This window comes from Kryptolebias marmoratus, linkage group LG8 (genome assembly GCF_001649575.2).
Source record: "Kryptolebias marmoratus isolate JLee-2015 linkage group LG8, ASM164957v2, whole genome shotgun sequence".
In the NCBI taxonomy this organism is placed as follows: Eukaryota; Metazoa; Chordata; class Actinopteri; order Cyprinodontiformes; family Rivulidae; genus Kryptolebias; species Kryptolebias marmoratus.
The window spans coordinates 21,958,872-21,986,169 of NC_051437.1; the positions used below are offsets into that span (position 1 = coordinate 21,958,872).

A 27,298-nucleotide genomic window follows, 5' to 3' on the forward strand; every position below is an offset into this window, starting at 1 on the left:
CCTGACAGCGGGGGTTGATTTTTTTCACCTGCAAGAGAAACGTGGATACATTTCGAGGGATTCTGACATCTTGGTCACGTTTTCTTTTCCTTTTTCTTTAGGCTTTTTTTTGGAAACATTGATTGTCCCGTCGTGGAGGGATTCATCGGAGCCGATTTTGGGATCCACATATATGTATTTTTTTATTTTTTTTAAAAGGCTGTCGGTGCGCAGTTTTTTGGAGGCTTTGTGGTGATGTGAGGGGCTGATAACATTTCTGCAACAAAAGCGAGGGGCAGAAGAAGAAGAAGGAGGCCTTTTTGGAGGAAAAAATACAGCAAGGAACAGCCATCACAAACAAGGAGGACGAATTAGGGGGATATTCGGACCGTTTAGGAGTTGAGAAAGCCCAGCCAGCAGCGACTTTGGAGCTGTCTTCGGTGTAGAGAAATGAAAAGCAGCCGGATGGCGACGGAAGGAAGAAGAATATCACACATGTAGCTCGTTTGGGTGTTAATATTATTTCTCTTCCTGCTGCTGGGTTCCCGACAAAGACAGCCGTCGGGGTTGGGGTGGGGAGAGAAGGAAGGAGAAGCAGAAATAGCTAAAAGACGGTAAAGGCTTGTGGAGATGTTCGTTAAGGAAGGCGACGTGAAGACGAGCCGCGCCGCCGCCGGGGCGAGCTTTACGGCCGGGCCGAGTTCAGCGCCTCGTCGCGGGCGGCAGTGAGACGCGAGGCCCGGGCTTTTTCGGAGATGCGAGTTGGGCTGTCCCTGCTGCCTCCGTTCGAGGTGAATCCCCGCTTTTGGATTACAAATCTCGACGGGGAAAGGGTTTGAACAGAGCTAAAGCAAACACTAATCTGCGTGTGAAGGAGAAAGGGGTAAAAAAAAGAGCTGAAACCGAGAAGGCGGCCTCCGTCCGTGTATCCTGCCTTTTTTTTATTTTTTGGGTCTGACAGCAAAATACGGACATAATTTTACCAGAGCCGAACCACAGACAGTTTATTTTTCTTCCAAAGCAGCCCAGGAACATTAAAGAACCTGTAAATGTGTGTGACCTTGCTGCCAAATCGAGGGGAATAGTTAGTTTCATTTATTTATTTTTGTTCCTACAAACCCACCTCCCCTTCCCTCCCCTCCCCTGCACTACTACTCCTTCCACCTCCTCTTCCTCCCCAGGACACCCCCATTTTTTTTTTCTTTTCTATTCTTTTTTTTTTTTTTTTTTTTTTTTTTTTTTGAGGGTTTCTTTCTTGGGAAGATGGGTTGTTTGGGCAACAGCAAAACCGAAGACCAGAGAAATGAGGAGAAGGCACAAAGAGAAGCAAACAAAAAGATAGAGAAGCAGCTCCAGAAAGACAAGCAGCTCTACAGAGCAACACACAGACTACTACTTCTAGGTGAGTCTGATTTATGCATTTCTCTCTCTTTTTGTTTCTCCTGGTGTTTTTTTTGACAGTGCAGGCCCGATCAGCTTGCACAGTTCCCCTCTCCCTCTGCACATAACCTTCTGGGATGTTGTTTTGAGAAACATTGTCGACAGTGTGACTGCCATTGCATAAGGCTGGGGTTTTCAGCATGTTGCCATCAGATTAAAACAGGTCTGCGGCTGGTCCACGATGAAGACTCAAACCTGCTGCAAGAAGGATGAACTCCTGGATCCACCACTGGCTTCAATCGAACTGGTTTTCTTATCATTTCTGCACAAATCAGCAACACAGTACAGGAAAAATGCTCATTTGTAGCACTGGGTTTTTACGTCAGGTCGATGCAGATTCCTAAGCAAACAGCACTTCTAAAGCAGCTAAGGCTGTTTAGCTCATATATAGCATAACTGGGAGGAATAAAGCACGTCTGACTTGTAATGTTCAGTATGTGGTTGAATGTGTGAGTGAACCGGAGGTGGGCTGAGTCCCTGACATTACATAAGAGACAAATAAGTGTGTCTAACTTTCCTTGAAAAGCTCTTCTCTGTTCCCTCCTCGCATGTCTGTTCACAAGTTTATCACACCGTCGATGAGATTGCGGCGTTCTTTGTGAAAATCATAACATTTCAGAAGTTTGGTGCCGTTGAGGGGCGCTTGACGAGTCGGGTGTTTCTTTTTATTTATTTTTTTTTTAGGGAGGAAGTTGTGGTGGCTTTTGGAAAGCAGGACAAGACCCACATAAAAATGAAAACAATGCTGTGCTTTCAGAGGCAGTTCCTTTTTTTTAAATTATCTGATATATTAACTGTAAAACCCCGCAGCCTTTATAGGCTGGAAGATTTTATTTTATTTTAAGGAGCTCACACAAAAAGTTAATATGTGATGCTCTGAACCAACTGCAGGGGACAAAAACTGGTTTTCTTTGTGTTCTGAATCGATCTTTAACGTCCCGATTTGAAGCAAACCAGCGACATGCATTCGCTTTAAATATGCTGATGGATTTTTGCTCAGATTAATTTGAGTCAACAGTTTCTTTTGGCCTCCTGGATTAAAGTAGTTTGGCTGGGTTAACAAGGCCATTTTATTAAGCTTTATTTTAAGCTTTTTTTTTAACCCATGTCAACAAGTTGTTTCACTTTATTTGTGACCACTGCAAAAAGGGAAAATAAAAAAACATATTTCTGCATTGTCTGGTATGAGAAAAAACAAGTAGATTGAAGAGAAACGGTCGAGCATGATTCGTTAAAAAGCAGAGGTTTGGGCAGATTGCTGCTTTGGAGCTTCAGGTGTGTTAAAACCATTCAGTGGGAAAAAAGTAGTTTTTGTTGCCCACCTATATGGAAATGATTATAAGAAACAATTTGAAGTTCATCATTCTATATAAAGAAGGTTTATTCACAAGTAAAAATACAAAACTGTGGCCAAATGTTCCAGGAGTAGACGTACTAGTTCAGTTTAAATAACATTAAATAAAACAGCCTTTTATCTGTTAGATGTATATTTATAGAAGTACGAACACAGTGAAATGTATCCTGAACTACCCATATTTAGGCTACACAAATAATGGCAATAATAGTAATGATGATAAAGTTCAGGGCAGTAGAACTAGAAAACACTTAACAAGTAAGGTTTGTTTAAAAACACTCCCAGTAATAGTTTGTTTTTCTAAAACAAAATTAAAGCAAAATTAAAAAGTACATCAGAACGGCGTCTTATCGACAGGTGAGACCAGTGTGGAAGCATTTGAACGTAATGTACGGCGCATTGTTTGGTGGGAACCCAGCACGGCTTATCAACGCAAACATCTCTCAAACTGTCGAGCACGGTGGTAGAGAGTTGATGATGTGGGCTGGTTTTGCAGCCACAGGACTCAAAAAACTCATTAAGTCGACCAAATTCGAGGCCACCTGTTCAGCAGCCGAAGCCTGTTTCACGTTGCGTCGTACAGCGGGGCGAGGATCCCAAGCAAAACCACAACTCTGCATCAAAATGGCTGAAAACCGGTGACCCAGTCAAAGTCCAGACTCCCGGTTTTGATTGAAACTCTGTGCCAGAATCTCTAGAAAGCAGCGAATAATAAACGAACACTGACAAGCCTTAATAAACTTAAACAATGTTGTCAAACGGCATGAACCAGAATTTTTCCACAACATTGTGGAGAGAATGATAAGGTCATAAAGGAGACATTTACTTCAAGTTCTTGCTGATAAAGGTAGTTCTACAAACAGTTGAGTCATGCGGTGTACTTACCTTTTCCACCGATTGCTTCTGCAAAATTGACACCACGTAAAATGTCACACGTTGCATTTAACCAACTTTAAAGCCCGATATTGACTGGATGAGTTATGCTCTGATAATTGAGAGAAGATAAAGGCTGTTCTTGTTATCGGCTGATTATATACACTGTAGAGTTCTGATCCTCCCAAATACCCCAGAATGCATCATTGTTTTTAAAGTTATATCATGTTTTCTTGTCTTGTGCTTTTGCCAGGCAGTTTATATATATATTATATATTAGCTAAGAGTCTTTGATAAAGCAGCTAGGATCGCCATGTTTGTGGTGTTCACTTAAGTTTCTTTATTATCAGTCAGTATTCAACCAACATGTAGCATCATCTCTGATGTCTTGGCATCATTATCTTTATTTGGGTATACAAGTGGTTTTGGTCGATTACCCATAATCCTTCACTCTCCAAAACAATGAGGGCAGTCTGGACAGATACTTTCTTGCAGCTATGTCTTTGGTGTTTTTTCATGTATGAAATAATCAGGTACTTTTTGAAGGAATTAAAATATATATAGGTTTTGGCAAGTAAAATGGCGCCCATAAACCTTTGGTTTTAAAGCTAAAACAAAATCAAAAAAGAGCTGAATAATAATAATTTAAAAAAAACAGACCAGATACAGGAAAACCACTGGGTGCTGCAGATTACCTGCAGTCTCAGCTGAAGTTGTGCTCACTGCAAGTTTGGTATTACAGAAAAGGCTGCAAGTTTTATTCCTACATAATCCCATTTTTGGGACGTGACGGGGAAAAACTAACTTCCCACAAGGCCACATGCCACCAGGTTGAGTTTGTTGTTAAACAAACACGCTCCACACAAACCATGCACAGCACTGTGCAGCAGGTTTTATTGTAAAACAAGACTGTTCAACACCTGCTTTGTAGTATTTGATAAATAATTACTTTTGAAAATAATCATGATTCAGCGGGGCCACCGTAAGACTTTAAATTGCAGCGGCATTACTGCGTGTAATTTAGGGCATTATGAGGGCTTCTAATATATATATTTTTAAACATTGTTTCTTGTTTTAGAGGGTTCAACGCTGTTTTATTTCTGTTGCTTCTTGGAATGTAGTAATTTAACAATAAATATGTACATAAAAAGTTGAACAAGAATGCTCATAATGTTAAGAGAATTAACATGTTACCCCTAAAAGGTTGTTTTATTAATTGTTTTGTTTATTTTCATTTTTTAGCTCCATTTCTGCTCGATCTTCCAGCTACCACCTTTGCTGGACTAGTTTTTTATTGTATGAGACTGCTTCATGTTAAGTTTTGTGAAGCGTCCTTCTGTTCTTGTTTTGACAGATTTGGTCCATACAGTTTCCAAGAGTTCTGTTTTTAGAGACACTTTTGACTTTTTTTTTTTTTTTAGCAGTTAAGCCACTTTCTGGACGGGCTTTATTTGCAAAATACACCTAATTTCACCATGGTTGATAAGCCGTTGTCTTACCTTTGTGTCTGTGGTTTCAAACCGCTCGTATAATCTGCGTTTAAGTCAAGAACAGCAGTTTTTAATGACTATGTGAAAAAGCGATACTGTCAATTGTTTATAAATTTCCCTGGGATACAGTATTATCGTCCAACCCTATTGGAAAAACTTGTCTCCTGGATTGAAGGTGTGCTTGTTTTTTGTAATTTATTTAAAAAAAAACATTTGTTTTACTTTTTTCCTCAGGAGCTGGAGAGTCGGGAAAGAGCACCATAGTGAAACAGATGAGGATCCTACATGTCAATGGCTTCAATGCAGAGTGAGTATGATATCAGCGAAATCCTACAAGTAAATACTCATGACTACAATATTTATCTGCCGCCCATTTTTAATCAGGAAGCTGATGTGTCCTCTGGAAAAATTCCGGTCCAGGCTGAATCTGCACCTTCTCTCTGACACTCACAGATAAAAAGTCCAGTTAAGCTGCTGTTAAAGGGGATATTTTACAATGGCTTGGTTTCTGTGACTGAACATGTAATTTATGCCCGGGTTTACAAAATTTCAGGAAGACCATTTTGAAAATGTTTGCATATTTCCAACATTTTATGTTCATGAAATTTACAGGATCTAACAGTTCTGAGTTTGCATTTGTTAATCATTAAAAGACCAGGACACACAAATGTCTTTTTCCCCCGTCTTTTATATTTAGAACTGTTAGTTATTATTTTTAATCAACTGCAAACAGAAGGACTTCCTTCTGCAGTTATAAAGTTGCCATTGTACTTCCTAATGCATATGCATGTCCCTCTTTATAGTTGTATCTTTTACAGTTGTAGAATGATATAACTTCACTTTTGACTTTTATTTTCGATTTAGCACAATGATAAGCTTCTTGTTGTACTTCTACATTGTGCAGCACGTGTTTTCTTGAACAAAGTAACCACGAAAATGTTTGTAATAAAAAGATTATTAGTTAAATCTCTTCATAATTCTATCAATTAAAGCATAAATTTACAATTATTTTCTTACGTTGCAATATTAACAGTGTCAGAAGTGTGTGCAAAATACGTTTTCTAGAATGTTTTTGAAGTTATTTTAACACATTGCATAGGTAAACTGGGTGACTGAAACAAGTAAATGTTAAAATAAGCATAAAATATCCACCAGTTTTTGTTTAATCTTGGTCACAGCAGCTGGAGAAGGACTACCTCGTGTCTGCGTTTACATTCAAACTCGATGTAAATGCAAAGAAATGATACGTTCAGTCATCTGCAGCTGTATGTTTTTGACTCTTGGAGGGAGCTTGTGTATCAGCTGATGGGGGTGATGTGGATCACCAGGAGTATATCTAAAGCAGTCCATAACTTTTAACTTCCGTCTTCAGCAGAGATCCCTAAGAATCCTGGTGACAGAAAAGTTAAAGAGAACGATGAAACGACTGAATGTGATGTTCAGTTGGCTTTGAAGAGATTTTGGCAATCTGGAAGTTATTAATTCTCGCCATATCTACATATGTAGGGGCATTTAAACCACAAGAACATTAAGCAGGAACCAGAGTCTTTGTAGGTTCATTTAATCAATCTCCCAATTGCTTCAGTCCTTACATTCTTAAACTAAAACAAAAAAATACAAACACTTAAATGTTTTGTGGAAATGTGTTAATGTAACAGAATTTTAATTATTCAACATATTGAGAGACAAGTACCTTTTCTTAATTATGTGTCACCTGTTTTGGCAACAATTCTTCAGTAAGCAAGCGGCTTGCTTTTTTCTTTTTCCTGCCTTTTGCTTTATGAATCCCATCCTAAATTATGTATTGGTGATTACAGGGAGCGAAGGGAAATTTCTTCGAGTAAGATTTTGTGTGTCAGTGACTAAATGTGGGCTGGGTCTGCTGGTGGTCACGTATTGGTTGGGACAGAAGCATCTTTGCAAGGTTAGACTAGAAAATCAGCACCTTAGGCAGACTAAAGCATATGACCCAGTGCGTGACTCCACAACACTGAACAGTGAGCGTGTGTGTGTGTGTGTCCTTGTGTTTGTGTATGAAAGAGTGTCTAAATGTTCATGTCTGTTCATGTTCTGTGCATGCGTGGCTGGGTGGTGGACTAATGCAGCAACGTCATAACTCGCATTTCTTACATTACTGGAAGTGTCAGGTTGATTCCGTTTCACGTTCTGTTTCCTCGTGCAGTAAACTGAATCACCTCCATGTTGGTTTGATAGTTTGACTCTGGCTCTGAATGTGTTGAACCCAATAACTTCTCAATGATCTACTGAAACCACAACAGCAGCGTTGCAGACAGGTCAGTTGTGGGTTTTCACGTGCCAAGGATAGTTCATTTGGGACACGAAGAGTTCAAGTGGGAAAAGATTCAGGGTGTTGTGGTAAAGTTGGAGTAATTAACTCGTGACGGGAAGACTGAAAGAAGAGTCCACAAACGCAAATAAGTGCCTGAGCTCACAGGTTTTCCATCTTGAACCGGTTTGACTCTAAAAGGTAATCAGTTGTAGATGTACATCCAGTGATTACTATACGAGTTACATTAAAGTGTTAAATGATTCACAAGATATCTTTCTGAACACAAATGCAGGCAGTTACATTATCGCCCACCTTTTGGCCGTGGGTAATTAAGCTGCATGTAATTAGTGTCATTTATTAAAGGGTTAAGCCAATTCATTCTAATTTGATGTATTCCAGAAATGATCAAAATCAAGACAGTAAAACTCAGTCAATTAGGAACAGCAAGAAGCATATTTTTGTTTTTTGGTCGTCTAAGGAAAATAACAAATTGAAATTTGAGTCTTTATTTTTGATTCAGTCTCTTATCCTGAGCATACATGTCTCAAGACGCAAACTGATTGGTTCATTCATTCATTGGTTTATCGATGTCTTTTTTTTTTTTTTCTCCCTCATCTATTCGTCTCTTTTTTTGTTGCTTGAAGAATTCACAAATGGCCCGTTTCAGTGGGTTCACCTCTTTCAGCCACTGACTGAGCTTTCGCTGAGCAGAGGTGGAGGGCCGGTTTGTTCGTGTTTGTTCTTGGCCTCACACAAAAACTGGTGTCACCGAGTCCATCGTGAAGAAGATTTTGTTGCCTTGGCTGGTGGTGCACGTCTTGATTTTTTATAACTTTGCAAGCGGCGCGTTTAAAATGTGAAGACCAGCAGAACTTAAACAGCTGGTTTGTGCCAACATCTGCACGACCGAACAAAACTCAAGCTGGCATAATTATTTTGAATATCACATAAACTTTTATTTTTTTAAGCTTAAAAGTGAAGCAGATAGGTGTATGTGTTGCAGTTATTTATATATATATATATATATATATATATGAAGACTGTGCTGTGTGTAGCACTGTGTTGCGGTATTTTTTTCGGTAGCAGCATCAACCGTTCAGAAGGAAAACTACTGTGAGGGCGGCTCGCTTCGAGCGCCGAATAAAAGGCCACTCCTCTATGTTGACATCATAACTCACTCATACCAGGACCAACCCTCCAATACAATCTTGGCATTACTCTAGACTGTACATACCAAAAAGATTTCTGTGGTTTTGAATCAGACTTTTAAAAAAAAACCTCATTATATAACAACCAGTTACCAGCCAGTGCTTAAACGTTCCTCTACTTGTCATCTTTGTTGCGTTGTTTCTTTCTGTGGATGCGTGAGATGACTTCAGCACAACAAAGATGGATAAAATAAAATAAGTAATGACAAAGTTGTGATTATTCTGTAAAAATGATAGAAATTTCCGAACTGCGATTCAATTACTGCCAGACATGAAAGAATGGCAGTGCTAAACAAATAAAACTTGAGCCAAAATACGTCACTACTAAAATATTCGTCTACTGTATTGAGGACCCACAGAGGCGAGCTCTGCCGTTAATAGCAGGCAGGTTACTTCTTGGGTCGACGCCGCCGTTTAACATTACAGCTGAACCCAAGACAAAACAAACTGAACCAAAAAAACCCAAAGGACCTGGAAGCGGAGGCACAGAAGGAAGCAGTCTCAATCTTAGGACTGGAGTGTGTGTATACACACACAGCCATGTGATTTATAATGACTATCAGGTTGAAAATGTAAACAGGGCCTTCTCAGTCTCCTTTCTAACCTGATAAACTCTCTTTACCCCTCCTTTCCCTCCTTCTCCTCCCTCTGTTTATCGGTGCAGAGTGACCTCACAGGTGACTCGTCTTAGAAAATGGAAAACTGCTTCATCTGTTTCTCTAATTGAAGTCGTGTCAGAGATACCGAACGCCTGGCATCTATGAGCAGCATCCTAACGAGAGCTCATTTTTCAGATGAAACGTGAAAGAATTGTTCCAGTTTTTGTTGTTTTCTTTGATCAAACATGCAGATTGCATCACCCACAATGAATTAAATCACCCTTGGATTTGAGGTTTTCCACATATATCATACTTTTGGACCAGCCTGGATGTATTTTTTGTGGGGGAGAAAACAAAGCAGAGGCGAACTTAGAGGCCAATCTCACCCTTTGTCACTGACATAAAACTATTGTAAACACAATGCGTTGTTGTCCTGGCAGGCTCAAGGTGAAAGATAGACTAACTGGCTCGCTGGTTGCCTTTTTATTAGAAACATTTCTATCACGGAGTCCTGAATGTCTTGTACACACAGCTATCATTCACAGCAGACAGACATAATTTCTTCTCCACGCGTGGCGGTGAAGGTCTGTTTACCCCATCCAGATAAAAAAAACAAACTCAACGCGGCGCTCTTCTGTGCGCCCCTTCTTTTAAAAACACTTTTTATATCTGTAAGCTAAATTAAACCTTCAAAAGTTCAACAACAAAAATTTAGAGACAGAAATCAGGTCAACAGATTTTTTTTTTTTTTTTGTTGTTTGTTTTGTTCCAAGAATTTCATGTTTGGAAATACTCAAAGATCAAATATATTTACTGTAAACTATTGTCATTTAGCTTATTTAGTTCTTTATTAAATTGGATGCATGATTTTATTGCATCTTGGACAAAGCTGAAAAATTAGGCTGCATTAATATTTCTAATATATAAATAAATTGGTTTAAATGTTGTTTATGCTGCTTTGATTTTTCTGTTCGTCTCTTTTAAAGTCTTGCACAATTGTCGCCTTTTTGTCTTTCAGAGAAAAGAAGCAGAAAATTCAGGACATTAAGAACAATATAAAAGAGGCTATTGAGGTAAGCCTCTTTTCTGTTAATCATTTTTATTCATTTTTTTGCACTTGGGCCCCAAAATTATTGATCACGTTAGATGTCTTTTCTTTTCTTCAGTGGACAAAAACGATGCCAGTCTAAAGTTTTCTGTGTGTTCTCTCTGTGTTTTCGTGACAGACCATAGTAACGGCCATGAGCACGCTAACACCGCCCGTGCAGCTGGCGTGTCCAGACAACCAGCACCGGATCAAATACGTCCTCAACCTCGTCAACCAGAAGGACTTCGACTTTCCATCTGTGAGTGGCTCTGCTGTCCACACGCCCACAATCACAAATATTACTTCTGCTCACCTTTTTTTTTTGTTGACCAGCAGAGTTGACTTTTCACTTTCTTCTTGATAATGTCATGTTATGAGGGACAACAATGTCAGCTGCGAATTCAGACCTGAAGCACTTCAGCTGAAAATCTTTGAGTTGTGTTGTTTTCGGCAAAGTTTATCGTTTTCAAAATGAAATGTGAAATCTGCTATCTTCAATCATTACCTCATGCTGCAAGCTTTATTTTATTTAAAAGCTTTTTATGTATAGTCTTTATTTCTATAGGGACAAAATAAACATCATTACCTCTTAGGGCTGCATTTTACGGTATGTCAAAAATGTACCGTCGTCACAGTATGAAGGTGCGCAAAATCAACTAGTCGGTGACCCGTTTGCTGTTCTTGCTGCGAGTTAGGCTTTTAAAGAAAGTTCAAACTCCTAAACTACTAATACAAAAAATAGGTCTTCTAATACAAACAAAAGTAAAAAAAATAGAGCAGGATTTAAAAAAAGAAGAAGGCTAACACACAGAATTAATGCAGATAAGAGCAGGAAACGCAGCACCAACAAACCTAAACGAGATTGTTTTGCTTGAGGATTGAAAACTCAAAAATAATTTGTTTTTGTTTTTTAGATTGTTTGTAAGAAAATCGTTGTCAAAATGAAACTATCACTTCCTTGAAGGAATTCACTTCCTGCTTTGCACACCGAGTTTTAAGCAGAGATCTTGTGATCTGTATGTGCTGGAAATGACTCCCAGCTACTAAAACACCGGATTTCAGCTTAGCATCTGTAAGAAATGACTGATTTATAACTATTTTTCTGTTTGCAAGGTCTATTAGCTGTGGAAGCCATCTTGAATTGGGTTGACTCCGAAGGTTAACGAGTTGTAGCTGTACATCAGATGATTATTGTCTAAGAGTTTCATTACATTTTATCCACTGGTTCATGAGATATTTTGCTAACAGACAGACAAACGAACACACAGACAGTAACATTATTATCCGCCTTTCATGGCGGTGGTCATTTTAGTAGCTGTGACTAAAATGATTTTAAAGACCTTCAGCACATTTAAAGATTAATTTTACGAATGAAAAAGTGCATCAGATTATCACAGCTCCATAAATCATATTTTCCTGGTGTCATTTTTTTTTTTTAAAAAAACACAGGTTTGACATGCGTGTAAAAACGCTTCCTGGGAAATGACATTAGCAGTTGAAGCAGGTTTCCTCTGCTGCCTTTGAGGTTCGGTAAAGTCCCAGATTCCCAGGTGATGGGTCCGTGACACAGGAGGCTGTTTTACCGACACCGAGGTGCACCACTAACCCCCACAGGGGAGTGTCTGCGTGGCTTTAACATTCCCAGCAGGACGTCGTCGTTAACTAATTGTTCAAACCAAGAGACCTAGCTGCAGAGCTGGGGCCACCTGTGGAGCCGAGCTTAATTCAATTTTCTGTCCCGGCTCAGTCTCACCTGTCCGTGGAAGCTGATTTCATTTAGTCTTGAAACCGTCTGCCTGCCTGTCCGTGGTATAATCACAGGAGGAATTCTCCCACGAGTTTTATTGTTTTTCGAGTTCTGATAGGAAATCTGAAGGAGTTTGTCGGTTTTAAATTTTTAAACGGTTTTAATGTGAACGGACACAATGATGGTCTGCCATGCTTTTGGAGGTTGAAGCAGCAGTTGTTAGAGTAAAACGGAAAGAAAAAGACGGCAGAGTTTGCGGCGTTGAAATCCATTTGTTGCAGGAAACTCCATATTTTTCACCCCTACTTATAAATATGTACTCGTTTGTGTTGTGGTGTTTATTGGGCTTCATAAAACAGCTGAAACGCATTTTCTTAATTTCACACAAACGCCTTGAAGCCAAACAGTCAATAAGAGGTTTTATGTGTTACAGAGGTGTTGTTTTTTTTCTTTTTAAGTTCAAAACTGCTGAAACTTCTAACTCATATGTTGTTCTTCTGTGAATTCTTGTTGCTGCAGCTCGTTTTAATCAATAAAGACACAAGTGAGGTAGATGTTTGGTCAACAAATATGACTAAAAAGTAACCAGTATAGATGGTCGGCTGTGTAATTTCCGCAGGAGGCTGGCAGCATTAAGCTCCAGGTTTTAATCTGAGTCGACGCTTGTGTTTTAACCACGCCATCGGCCCTCTGCTGTGTGTGTCACACTCGTGCTGAGCTGTTGGGAAGCGCTTATTTATTGCTGTTTATCATCGGCTCCCGTTTGGCTTTACTTGTTTGACTTGTTTTTGACGAGCGCCACATAGTTTCCAAGTTACAAAACAGGATGGCGAAAGTGTATTTTGCCTTGTCACTGGAATGTGTATGAGGGCTTGTGTGTGGGCGTGCGTGGGCGAAGAGAGGTGTGCGCTCGAAGGCGGCGTATCCACACGCCATCACTTCCACTCGCATACGCACGCCGTCACGTCGTGGGGTTGCTTTTAATCTCAGTTCAATGGGATTTTCATGTTTCAACTTGTAGAAATATTTACGCTCTCAGTTTTGAAGAGAATTAAATTCAGTCCAAGTTATCGGGAACCGTGCGGTGGTCGTCAGATAACACCAGTTCTGGTCGTTGATGACGATTTTCCTTCAGAGCCTTTTTGAGCCCTGTCCACCTCAGCTCTGGCAGACTTCTCAGCAGAAACGTTAAAGTTTAAGCGGGTCGCAGAAAGCTGGACTCGGCACGTCTGAACTGGTGTTTTGATATCCTTGATGGTTTTCACTCAGCCTTAGTTTAGCTCTCATCATTGTTCAACCAACACTAACTTCTTATTACCCCCCACATGTTCAAATTATACATCAAAATGTAAATATTTTTGTCTCCTTTCACCCAGCATGTCTCTCACTCCTATAAGACTTGTGGTTTTCTCTCACACCCCCCCAGAATACAGAGAGATCTTCCATAGGCTTCAGTTATGTTGTAACTAAAAATAACTTAACTAATATAACTTATTTCCTACATAAAACTGTGTAGAAACTTAAAAATTCAGATGTGTGACCATCAGTATCTTCTGCTGCTCACGGTTTTAAAACATTTAAGCTCAGACTTGTTCTTTAGTTTTTTTTACAGCGACTGAGCCTCTCAGTTTGTCTCAATAAGTCGGCAGTCAGGGAGTGAGAGCCACAAATGTGTACCGCTACCAAAAGTCACAGCATGCTGTATTCATATTTGTTCTGGTCTGAAACAACAACAGTGTGTTAAAGCCTTGTCGAAAGTCTTCTGTTGCATTCAGGGTCATTTCAATGCACACGAAGAACAAGGGATATAAATAAATGTCTGGTAACGATAATAAAGGTCTGTTTTTGTTTTGGGACTTTTGTCCTATTAGCGGTTTATTTATAAAGTTGATAAGTTACTATTATTATCTGCTGCCTCCATGAAGGGCCCAAGTTATAATGTAATAGCCTGTGTGTGTGTGTGTCTGTCAGCAAAGTGTTTCATAAACAACTTGACAAGTTTTAAGGAAACTCTTGATGTACATCTACAACTAGAGGCTGACTGATAAAAGGTTTTCTACAACCGATACCAGAAATCAGAGCAGTGACTTAAATTGATTTTTCTTTTTGGCCAATGTGCAATTTTCATTTAACAAAATCATCATCTTTATTTTTATAGAGCTTTAACACCAGCTGAAACGAAATGCTGAACATCAGTGATAAATAAAATAAAAGAAGCATAAAAATAAAGTGACAAGGCTAAGCACACAATAATGAATTAAAAACTCAAACTGAAAACATACCAGGAACTGTTTAACTTAAATTACTGTAGATTTATCAACCTTTTCAAGAACTTGTAGCACATTCTTGTTTAAGTAAACCTAAATTGTGGGCTACAGTAAGCTGACTGTAGCAGCTGCTGCTGCATCGTCTAACATTATAATCGGTTACATATGCACAGACATTATTGACTGATGATTAAATAGTAGATTAATAAAAGTCAGTCGACTGATTAATCGGCCCGTCTCTGTCTGCAGCTGATCAACTTTTGGAGTCAGCCTGATTTAGGCTCATCAACCTTGGAAACACAGAACTGGCTTTGACTCGGTCACTTTTATGCACACCGAGCTAATATTTGGTGTGGTAGTAGCTGAGAGTCACCACATAACACGCTCTGAGCGCAAATCAGAGACATTTGTTTAAAAGATTTGGTGTGCGGGGTTGCAGGTGGTCTTGTGACGTCGACTACATTAAGCTGACGGATCTGTGTGGATTAAAACACTGATTTTAAACCGTGGGTTTAGGGGTTTTATGTTTGCCCAAATAAATGCAAATTTTGAAGTAATGTTTACCAAATTAGATCATTCAGTCAAAACTAGTGTTTTAATTGTGCTTATTGTTGTTGTGTTGACATGAGTGGCATTTAGTGCAGATTTTGGTCTCTATAGCAACTTGAAGCGAAAGCTTTAGAGCAGGGGTCTCCAATCCTGGTCCTCGAGGGCCACCATCCTGCATGTTTTACTTGTTTCCCTGCTCCAACACACCTGATTCAGTGGTTAAATTACCTCTTCATGTTCTGCAGAAGTCTGTTAATCATCCATTGGTTCAAATCAGGTGTGTTGGAGCAGAGAAACAAGTAAAACCTGCAGGATGGTGGCCCTCGAGGACCAGGATCGGAGACCCCTGCTTTAGAAGACACATGTTGGTTCAGGATAAACGGGGGGGGGGGAAGCTGAAGTGAAAAGCCTAAACGATGCTGTCATGTCAGTCTGAGTTATGAGGCGGATCCTCTTTATTTTTTACCACTATTTACCTTTTGAAGACACGTACACGGGCATCGCCCAGGCACATCGTACGCAGCGTGTGGTGTCAACAGAAACGCCGAGCACCCGCTGACCTCGGCCGCACGCCACGGACAACAGACAACCTTGTGTCGCCTTTTCTGTCTGCTTTAATGTCCGTCAAATTTGGAGCACAGCAAAGACACAAAATGTCTCTTACTCGTCAAAACGCTTCCTGTCTCAAGGTTTACGGCGATGAACAGTCGGTCGGTCTGGTTAACCGAGCGAAGGCATGTGTGTAAACATAAAACATCTGCTTGTGTTCGTTTCATTTCATTATGTTGTAGTTTTTAACTAAATCTGCTCCGAGGAAACACTAAATACACTTTCTGGATCTTTGATCAGCCTCCTCCAGTTCAGCCTTTTGTCATTAATTCTGTCCTTTCCCCCCGTCCTTCCTCAGGAGTTTTACGATCATGCGAAGACGTTGTGGCAGGATGAAGGAGTCCGGGCGTGCTACGAAAGATCCAACGAGTATCAACTAATTGACTGCGCACAATAGTGAGTAACTTCCTGACAGTTCAGTTACAGAGGGATACACCCTCTAAACTCAGGTCAGCCCAGATTTATTACACACTTCTTCATGGGTGGTGATAACTTTTGTAAAGATTTTATTCTTCTGTGCTTAAAGATTTCTCACGGTGGCTTGTCTTGTCTTTGTAGCAACTTTCTGTGTACGATAGTTTGCCTTAAACCAGGAACAAAATAAAAACCACACAATAAAATATATATTAGTTTATTTAAACCAAAGTGGAACTTATATGTAATAGTTAAACTTTTTCAGTAAAGTCTGTTTTGTGTGTGATGTATACAAAACAGAAAAAAGGAAAACAAGGGTCCCAAGAACTGTTTAAAAGACTTTTAGAAAATCTGACAGAAGTTTAGCTCAAAACTCCTCTTAAGATTGCAAAGAAGTCTGACTCCTTTAAATCAAAATATGAAGAATTGTTTGGAGGCTCTGTACTTTTGCACAGAACTGTACATCCAGGTCGAAGGTTGCTGCAGGACCCGAGAAAAGAAATATTTTATCTGTGCTTCAGTAGTCTTTTTAAACTTCCAGTTTTTTTTTTTTGGTTTGGGTGTTTTCTTTTTTTTCTGGCATCATGTAAACTTCCTCCCTGTCCTTTACTCAGAGAGAGAGACAGACTAGCACAGATTCACAGCATGTTTTTTACTTTAACCTGTCCGAGTTTAATTTTACACACCGCAGGATGACCTACAGCATCACAGATGTGAACCTTTTATGAAGTACTGTTAACTTGGCGCTGGTTTTAGGTTGTAACTAGTAATCGTTTCCATTCCTGAATCTGTAAAGTAGAAGTAACTCAACAAATTGGTTAAATTACAACTTGATGTTTCTGTTTTCAGAGACTGTAGATTGGTTATCTGTTGACAAATGTATTTTATTAGCATCAGCCAGATACTGACATGATAACGTGGTACAGGATTAACAGACTAAGCAGTGTGGTATATAAATATATTTTGTACCTGATTATTTATTTAAAGCATTCAAACAGAACAGTCTTATCCAGTCTTTATCACAGTGATTAATTAAACGGGTCACGTTTTTCTGCAGCGCCTGTAACATTCACATTTGTCAGGGCTCTTCACTCATAATGGTCAATATGTGCAATATTAATATTGTCTGATCATGCAAATCCAGAAACTCGTGTATTTTAACTTGCAGTAATTATTTGGGAGGTCTGAATTAAACCTTGGAATAAGGAAACAAACGAGGACATGGCTGCCGAGCAAATGAGCTCAAATTTTGAACCAAATTCAGTAACCAGACCTACTTTCATGATTTCCTCTGACCGCTTACTGTTGTCCTATTTAACTAATGACACATTTCTCATATTAGTTCCAGTGCAGAGAATGATTACTGTGATCCTCTGAAGCTGACTCAGTTGAGTTTTGACGCATCTCATCTGATAACGTCGATAACTCGATTAATGGTGGAGTAAATAACCATCTCCATAACGGTGCTTACGTGTTTCAGCGCAGCACCACAGTTTCCCTGAAGGTATGACTAATATATTTGATCAAACCTTGGTAAATTTGTCTTCACGTTAGCGGATGCGTTGCTCCTCTAGTATAAACACCGCAGATGTTACGGAACTACAACTTAACTCTTTAAGAGTCGACGCAACTTGTAAGAATATCAGACCCTTAATTTATTTTGTTATATTTCAGCCTAAAAACCAACCTGTTGTGTGAATAACGTGCTGTAACCACGGCAGGGACAGACTTTAAACAGCTTTACTGTGCGTTTCATAACCTTGTTGTGAATCTGCTGCTCTCGTCGATGTGTTTCTGACCCGACTCGGATGTTTTGTTGAGACAGCTGTGACCCCCGCTTTGCACTTTTCAGGGTCTGCTGTGTTGTTCGGCGCTTGGCATTTAGGGAAATCGAGAATTGCCGTTAAAGAAATATTAATCGGTCCAACAGATGAAGTAAAAAAAAAAAAAAACTTGTTCAGTTTAAAACAGTTCATGTAAAAGTGCTTAAAAAGACGAGGCTCGTCAGTAACATCTAGTGGCAGCTGAATGACACCACTCAACACTTCGTTCCCACCAGCTGCCTTCAGAAATGTTATTTGGACCTTTAACTTTGCACTCATGAACCATCATTTAAAATAAACTCTTAAATTTAATGTGTTGCTTTACATGTAAGTTCTTGTTGATGCTGTAAATGTCAGAGTAATCTCAGAAATATGGTCTGAAGTCCAGGCAAGTCAAGAGTTAAAACATTTTATTATGAATCTATTTGAGTGATACGATGCCTAATACCGCCTTGGGTTTGTTTGTAACCATCCGAGCTGATTGTGTCCGTGTTTAGAAGACATTTTCAAAACAAATGGAGTGAAGGAGTCGTGAAACGGCAGCAGATTGTGGTGTTTAGGAGCAAACATGGCCGAGGCTGAGTCATCTGCAGATAAGAGGATGTTTGGAGGAGCGGGAGGGAGGGGGGATGTTTGAGGAGGATACCTTTTTGGTTCTCGGCTTCAGGCTGCAAACCTGCAGCCTCGACTGCGCTTTATCCCTAAAACACGCCTTGCTGAATCTTATTCAGACCCCTGGATTGGTCTGAGGGTTCAGGCGTTTAAAGAGGAATCAGATCTCCTCCTGTGTCTCCCTCAGATTGTTGAGATAGTTCAGTCCAGAGTTTTGGTTCCCTCCCCCTTCTCTGCTCACACTTCCAGCACAAAAACACAAACTCCTGCTTTCGCTCCTCCTCTGCCTTTGGTTTCCACGTCCGCCCGTCCGTCCGTCCATCTGTCTGTCTGTCTTTCTTGAGCAATTCCAGCTGCACAAGATCGGGAGCTGATAGACTATTAATAGCGCCTGTAGTTTGGTCTCCATGGTTACGGCGCTGCAGGCCAGGGCGCTGGGGAGCTATTTTTGAAATCTGCTCCGTAATGTCAGACAGACGCCACCACACTTTCATCCTGCCTCTCTTCTTCCTTTTGATTTGTGTTTTGTTTTTGTTTTTCCAAAAGGCTCTCCCTTCAAAAACTTTCAGAATATTTTATTCATTTTAGCAGGTTCAAATAATCTGAATCATGAAACCAGATGTTTGGACACATCGTATAAAAAGACAAAACGATTCCCAAAGTTAGTTTTATTTGTTCGAACCGATGACCCTTCAGGCTTCTGAACACTGTACCCAAAGATGAACAGGAGTTCTGTCCGTCAGCAGTTCTCGTCTCGATATCTTGGCTGATTTCTTTACATTTCTTCCCCATGATGTCATTTAAAGAGGCTGTGTTTGAGGTGTGTGTCCACAGGTGTGCCGTTCATTGAACCAACCAATCAAAAGCTTCCGATGCCCTGACATCATCATCTAGGCTTTCCAAAAAATGGTGTCTGTAAACCCGTGACTTTGACAAAAGTAATTAAGAAATTCCCCGTCATTATGCGGGATTTTAACAAACGGAAATCATTCTAGGAATTCTTTTAATCTGATTTCATGTCAGTCTTTTTCTACGTAAACATCTGGTGTCAGCTGTAGTTTTCTTTCTTAACATTCTGGACATTTTCTTTGTTCTTTTTTTTTATTTTTATGAATCAGTAAGGAGGATTGTTCTGCCTTTCACACAGCTGGTGTTTTTACACGTCAACAAACGTCTAAATTACTCGTATTTATTGAATTATTTTAGGTGGTTTAAAAGAAACGTGGTCGTAATGAAGCTTCTTGATCGGCCTCAGCTGGTTGAAGTGCGACAGGACTGAGCTAACAGCTGGTCTGAACGCAGCGAAGGACAAAGAGGATTGCTGCCGTCTCAAAACGACTGCCATCGTAAAAATGTGGTGGTTTCTGCGAACGCCATTTTAAACCTCGTCATTGCTTCCAGTTTTGCCTGAAGTGGATATTTACGTAATCCTGTGGTTGTTTACGACCATCAGTAGCACCTCCGGGGCAGCCGGGGGTCAAATCTGCCCGAAGTTTTATTTTATTTCTGCCAAAGTAGCTGAAATAAAAAGGTTCAAATGAACTGAAGACCGGAGCTGGTTTGAGATGGCAACGATCCACTTTGGTCCTGGCTCGCTGTTAGCTTGTCGGATCAGAATTTAACTTTTTTTTTTCCCCCAAACTGATATGTTTCAAGAAGCTTTTTAACCAGGAAAGATATTTATGTACAAGTTTTTACACAAAAAGCCACACGATAAAAGCTGAACTTTTCCTTTTAGGAAAGAGAAGAAATGCAGTCATATTTTGAATTTAAGATTTTTAGCTTTAAGATTTTTAGCTTTAAGTTTTTTTGCGTCTGTACAATTTGTACTACAACCCCCAAGTTGTGTAACGTAGGTGAACGTCTCGGTAACCACTGTCTTACCCTTTGTGTCTGTTCAGCTTTCTAGATAAGATCGACATTGTGCAACAGAATGACTACACTCCAACTGATCAGGTCGGTACATTTCACTTTGAGCTGTTTCAAGCTGAACTGTCTCTTTTTCAGTTGTGGTCCATAATATGATTTAATGCTGTTAAGCTTACAAAACAACCATACCATTCAGATTTAAAGGCGAACGGCTCCTTTGAGTGAAAAGAAAACATGTTGGAGTGAAATTTTCATGTGTAGTTGAACAGCAGCCTCTGTTAAAACCCATCATATTCATATTTAATGTTAATATGATATAAATATCCACAAATATTAATATTTTACAATTATTTAAGCCCTAATTTGGCTTGAAAGCAAAGGTAAAAATAAAATTTGTCTCGGACTATGTGGCAGTTTTTCCCTTGTTCTAATAAAACAAACCTATGAAGGGATAAGAAGCTTTCATTTACTGTGATAGTTGGTCTGTATTTAAGCTTTTAAGTCAGTAAATTATCCGAGATTAGATCCCAATGGCCTTGTCATTTTCACAGGATTTGCTTCGCTGCAGAGTACTGACTTCAGGGATCTTTGAGACCAGATTCCAAGTGGACAAAGTTAATTTCCAGTAAGTAACAAGAGGAAAGGAGATTTAGAAACGGAGCATTTTTCTTTAAAACAGCCTTGTAGCTCAGTATGTAAACATGAAGGTGAAATGAGAGATTCCTGGAGTCCTTTCTCCAGATGATGGCAGCATTGCGTACGTTAAAACTGGCATCTCTTGTCCTACGCAGTATGTTTGATGTCGGTGGTCAGAGAGACGAGCGCAGGAAATGGATTCAGTGCTTTAACGGTAACTTGCGTTTCGCTCCTTCTTCCTCTCGCTCGGCTCCGCTCGTGTAGTCGCTCATTCCGACGGCCTGACTGATTTCACTCCCTTGTCCTCAGACGTAACGGCCATCATCTTCGTGGTGGCCAGTAGCAGCTACAACATGGTGATCCGGGAGGACAATCAGACCAACCGTTTACAGGAGGCGCTCAACCTCTTCAAGAACATCTGGAACAACAGGTGAAGGGACTCTGCCTGTTCACTTCCGCCTTCTTATCGGATGTTTGCTTTACCTGGAAGCTCTAGATCAGGATTAGTTCGATCCGAACTGAGTCCGACGTTCAGCCACAGTTCGATGCTTCGATGTGTGATCTGAATTTAAAATGTTCTGTTCTGTTTCCTAGGTGGCTGCGGACCATTTCTGTCATCTTGTTCCTAAATAAACAGGACCTGCTTGCAGACAAAGTGCTAGCAGGGAAATCCAAAATTGAAGAATACTTTCCTGAATTTGCTCGTTACACCACACCAGATGATGGTGAGCACTTTCATCGACACCCTGACCTACGAATCTTAGTTTTACAGCCTCGAGTTCAGAACGATATGTAAAGCCCAAGTTTAAGGACTGTTCAAACGTTTGTCAGCAACATGTCCAAAAGTCCGGTTCTGATGGTGCCGGGTATTATTCCTGCTCTAGATAAAATTTATTTACTGGAGTTCCTACTCAGTCTTAAAATCTGGACCTTTTAGTATTTTCCAGGTCTTAAAAAACTACAGGAGAGAAAATGGAGTTTGGAAAAAACAAAGTGTTTCCAGACTTTATTTTCTCAAAATAAAAATCTAGTTTTCTGAAGAATAAACAGCTCAAACGACAAGACTGCTTTTCAGATTTATTTGATATAATATGTGGATATAAAGTAGTGTGCAAAAGTTTAAAAACCAGCTCTGATTTTATTTAACTTTGCTTCCAAACTCCGGCTCTGTGGAATGAAAGTTGAAAGAATGGAGAGATATCTCTAAATGTTCACACAGCTTCATGTAGTCGTAGTGTTTACATTGTCAGATACCTTCAGAACCTCACAAAGCTTAAAAGTGATATAAAATGCAAACATTGGCGAGATGTTTCATACTTTGTGCAACTGGTGAGCTACAGGTTTCCCTAACCCTAAAGCAAACACTTTTTACAGTAAATCGCTAAAAAGAAAAAATTGTGTACAATCTACGAAACACAAACAGTAAACATTTGCACTTGGACAGAGAAAAAGGTTGAAAATGAAATGGGAAATCTGAAAATTTGGGTCTGAATAAGTCTAGAGGTTAAAAACAGGAATGGTGACTTAAAGTCCTGTGATGGCAGCACTAATCCAGAAAAATACACAGAAATATTAGAACCTATTGAACATGTTTCCCAAACATTTGGAAAAAGGTTTCAAAGACAGCTATTAGAAAAGAAAAAAAAAGATTCTGGTACCTGTAATCCTGATCTGTCCTCAACAGAATCTAGTTTTGCAGAACTTTAAAACAATAAAGTGTCACAAACTGGTACTTTAAGGTGTTTACAGGACGATTTAAGGTTTTTTTTTTTAAATAAAACTTTTTATTTCCAGAACATCATCTTAGTTTTGTTCCTTGGAATAACAACATTAGACTTATTTAGGCTTGAAATACAATAAATAAAGTTGATTAGATAAAACGTGAGTTTCATTTTTTAGTTTAAGGAACAGAATCTTTACATTTCCAATCACCCTGTTTGTTAGAATATAATCTAATTATTATTAGTGGAGAAAGATGAGCAGATTTTCATGCTGTCTGTGCCTGATGTGTCCCAGTTACAGGAAATTATCTTATTAGAAGTTCCTCAAGTTCACTCTTTATGGCTGAATATTAGTTTTCCTCCCAGGGAAGCAGAAAAAGCTGTGGAAATAAATAACTGATAAAACAAAACAAACATGTATGACGCTCCTGTATGTCTGCTCACACATTTGGTTGTGATGGTGTGGAAACTTTAAATTTTTTTTATCCCATTCAGTCCTCATAACTTGTCTATAAGAGGCTTGGTCTCATTTGTTTCTTCTAATTCGACAGCGACACCAGAACCCGGAGAAGATCCTCGAGTTACGAGGGCAAAGTACTTCATAAGAGATGAGTTCTTGGTAAGTACAACTGTCTGTTAATAAAAATGTCCTTTTTTTTCCCTCAACTCCACAGTGCATGGCAATAATTGGTGTGTTGCCAGACTAAACAAAATAAATTGGAGTCATTGTTGGTGCTAAAGGGATAAATTTGAATTTGTTTTTGTTTTTTCTTTCCGTTTTGCAGAGGATCAGCACAGCCAGCGGGGACGGGAGGCACTACTGCTACCCCCACTTTACCTGCGCCGTCGACACGGAAAACATCCGCCGCGTCTTCAACGACTGTCGAGACATCATCCAGCGGATGCACCTGCGTCAGTACGAGCTGTTGTGATGGGAACGAAACGTTGTTCGCCCCACAAAAAGAAGAGAAAACAAAAACGTATAAACAAATACGATCAGACTACAGAAAAGAAAAAAAAAACAAACAAGCAAACTAAAAAATAAAACACTGAATGCTGAGTCTCGGAACTCCCCTTTTCCACAGATGTGTATGTGAGCGCCTGAGACAGAAATAAGGCCAAAGTACAAACACACACACACACTTACAGTAAACTCACCCTGAGCCCAGAACTACCCCTGATGCAAACTCCCTACCTGATGTAGAAAGAGCTATTTAGATGACGGGGTTTCAGGAGCTACTACACACAAAAAACACGGACTTAAATTTCCTCCTTCAGCCATAGTTCAAACTCCTCACCTTCTGGCATCATGTTTTGTCCTCCACGTGTCATCTTTCCCTGTCCGAGCGGTCCAGTCTGAGCTGAATTTCCTACAGTGTGTTGATGAAAAAATAAGAGACCTAAAACTTCAGTGCAGCCGGAGCGAGGGAGAAAAAGGACAAGTGATGAATTACTGCAAATAGAGAGACGATGTGTCTCAGCTGAACTCTGCGTCAAACAGAAACACAAGCACTGTGCTCAGGACCCGAGCCGCGCACACCAAACCCTCCTGCCGCTCGTCTTTGAGTCCAATGTGTCCCACCTGCTTTTTACGGAGCCGGACGGACTCGGAGGTCTCCCGACTCAGTCTCCCGACTCGGACTCCTGAGGTGAAACGGATCGGGAGCAGCGGCGGCGTCACCACAAACTGAAACGGACGGCGGGCGTGCGCGGTCAGGGCTCGGACTACGGGACGGGTCCGACGGGATCGACGACTTCCCCACAGAACTGTTTTGCCTCCTGACTCTGCCTCGTGGAGCAAAGTGTGCGGAGGATATGTTGAATTTAAGACAAAACAAACAAACAAAAAAAAGAAGGAAAAATAAAAGAGCCAACTTTTATGGAATTTAAATGGAGCGCAAAAAGCATCCTTCTACAGTACAGTACCATATAAGTTAATGAGAACTCTCATGTTTTACTGTCTCCACAGCTGTTTCTGTCTGTGTGGATTTTCGTGCCATTGTGCCCTGTGTGCTCTTTCTTTACTTCTTGTCGATTTTTTTTGTTTTTGTTTTTGTTTTGTTTTCTCCCCCCGCCCCCCCATTCTTTGCTTCATCCCCACCTCCTGTTATCTCCTCCCTCCACCCCTTTCCTGGAAGTGTTCATTTCAAGAGAAAATTAAATATAATAATCCTGAACAATGGAGGGAATAAAAAGAAAAAAAGAGGGAGAAAGATCGCAACCAGAGCTCTTTTTCTTTGTATTCATGTGGTTGAACAACCTGCTCACAGTTCCCTGTCATTCCTCTCCCATCATTCCTCCCCCCTCCTCCTCCTCTGTTTGTCTCTTTACTTTACTGCTGAACTATTATTCTTGTACAGACTGTAAAATGTATTATTTTGTACAACTTTATTGAAAAAAAAGAACTTTTAGAAGATCCCTGTGCCTTGATCACGACTGTACGTGTGTAATGAGCTAAAGTGGGTGTCATACTGCGCTGTATAGCTTGGCCAACCCCCTCCTAACTCCACGCCATCCTCGCTTGTCCTCTTTCTTTAACCCTCCTCCTGTATCTCTATCTCGCTGTTTTTTTTTGTTTGTTTGTTGCTCTTCCTCAGACATGGAGGACAACCATGTGTAGCTTTTGTAGTTTTTTTTTTCCTCCTTCTATCCTTCCCATTCTCCCTTTTATGATTTAAATGTCTATTTTTGGATCCATATACCCCAAAAGATAAATATATGAAATGTATATGGGTTTAAAAAAAAAAGTATTTTATTAGAATCAAATGAACCTTGACAAATTGTACACTTGATAGTGTGCGTATTGCTATAACTTAAATCCTTTCAACTGAAGCTGTGTTCAGGTTTCTTTTTTTTGTTTGTTTTCTTGCTTCTGACATCCGCAGAATATTTAAAAGGTTGCACAGGAGGTGACAGATGCAAAATATTACTTGTTTCACGAAACATCTTTTAGAAGAAAAAAAAAAGAAAGAAAAACCAAAAAAATAAATTAAGTTTGCGCAGCAGTGGCAGCCTGTATCGTTTTAACATCTCTTCATTTACTCAAACATGGGTCTCTGCTTTTTGACCGGGAGCTCTGAATTAATAAAAGGTTTTTATTTGATGCCTGTCGTTACGATTTAAAAAAAAAAAAAAAACACCCGAAAGCTCGGGCAGTGCTGCTCTTCGGTTTCTCACAATCTTATCCCCACATTTCGATCCATCAGAAGGGATGTTATAAATCTTTGCCAGAGGAAGTGAAGTTTCCTGTTCGTTTACCCGACATTTCCTTTTCCAGAAACACAGACTCCGTATTTATTGGAACGTTGCAATTTGTAAAGTCTGTTTCTGACAGGAGAGCTCCGGTTCTGAAGCTAAATGTTGTGAAATAAAATTCAAAAGGTACATTTAAAAAAAAAAAGCAACTCGCCTCATTAAAAAAATGTTTGAAAATATCTTTAAATGTCACTTTATTTTAGGTGTCATTTTCAGCACCGTTGCCACAACCAGAATAATAAAAATTTAGCCTTTTTCAGTGTGAAAACTACAAACTAACAGCGTCCACCCGTCTCATTTCCACATGTGACAAATTTGTGCTAAATCTTGTTTTCCTCCAAATAATGAAATTAGTTTGTGCTTTTTATATATTTATTCTCATTTTTATTATTTCCCACATTCATGATGGGAAAAGTTAATTTCTCTAAACTAACAAGGTTTGTGTCCAAAACAACAAAAACCTTAAAATTCTGTATTTTGGTACCTTTTGAGCTGCTGGTAATGATTAGACAGGTGCTTCGGTTTGGTTTTCCAAATGAGCTTTTTTTCATATGTGACTATTTTGACAAATGACAAATTATTAGGAGTTTAATCTTGAACAGGTGGAACGCCCAGCCAGATAATCATCACTGATATCAGATGGATATCTTCATCAGGATAAATCAGAAACTGTAGCTGAGGGGACAGTATGACGGCTGTTTTAATGGTCACAGTTTGACTCTACAATAGCTTATAAACTGTCCTCAGTCAGAAATGTGTCTTGAAGAAACAGAAGTTGTTTTCATGAATTTCTTTTAACCTCATTGTTATTTTTAAATGAGTGGACACTGTGCTCCTAATGTAGTTGTCAGACTTTTGAATTGACTGTTTTTATTCTTTTTAGTAATATTATTTGATTTTTTCAGGTAATCTCTTCCAATGAAAAACTGGTGAATATCTGAACAGAAATTCTAATCAAAGCAGAGAAAGAAGAATCGCCCGGAGCCCTCAACAAGGAACACCCTGGTTTATCAACCTGAGATTACTTTTAGGAACTTTTCTTTTAAAAATGATGCTTGAATTTTTATTTCTGGTGAATGTTTGAATGTCAATGAGCAGACAATGCTGACTTTTGTGGATTTTTTCTGAAGAAATCAAAACTTAATGTCTGCCAAAGTGACAACCCAGAGTGGAAGAAAAACTGCTCAAACTGACTGCATAAAAACCAAAACTATTAACCGTTCATAGGAGAGGAGCACAAGTATTCCTAACAATCTGATGATTGACTGCGTCGCTATAACAGTGTAGTTGGTAAAACCCAGATTTTATATCCACACGGTTAGGACCCATCCTGTGATCCAACTGGAGCCATTTTCCCAGTTTCACACCCAGCATGTAAGCCACAGGCAGAAAACAACAAACAGATGATACTGCCCGCCTGCCGGAAACACAAAGGGTTGGAGGGTCTGCCCAAATAACCCAAACTGTTCAAACATT

General features: G+C 39.6%; 1 protein-coding gene across 1 annotated transcript; it reads left to right on the plus strand.

Annotated features, from left to right (window-relative positions):
* The first annotated feature begins 1,197 nt into the window (after positions 1-1,197).
* gnas (GNAS complex locus) lies at positions 1,198-25,734 on the plus strand. Its single transcript, XM_017417835.3, has 12 exons — positions 1,198-1,381; positions 5,371-5,443; positions 10,252-10,306; positions 10,460-10,579; positions 15,791-15,888; positions 20,243-20,297; positions 20,762-20,835; positions 21,002-21,060; positions 21,156-21,276; positions 21,441-21,571; positions 23,119-23,186; positions 23,353-25,734. The coding sequence occupies exons 1-12, from the start codon at positions 1,243-1,245 to the stop codon at positions 23,497-23,499; spliced, it is 1,140 nt and encodes a 379-aa protein (XP_017273324.1). The 5' UTR covers positions 1,198-1,242; the 3' UTR covers positions 23,500-25,734.
* The last annotated feature ends 1,564 nt before the right edge of the window (positions 25,735-27,298 follow it).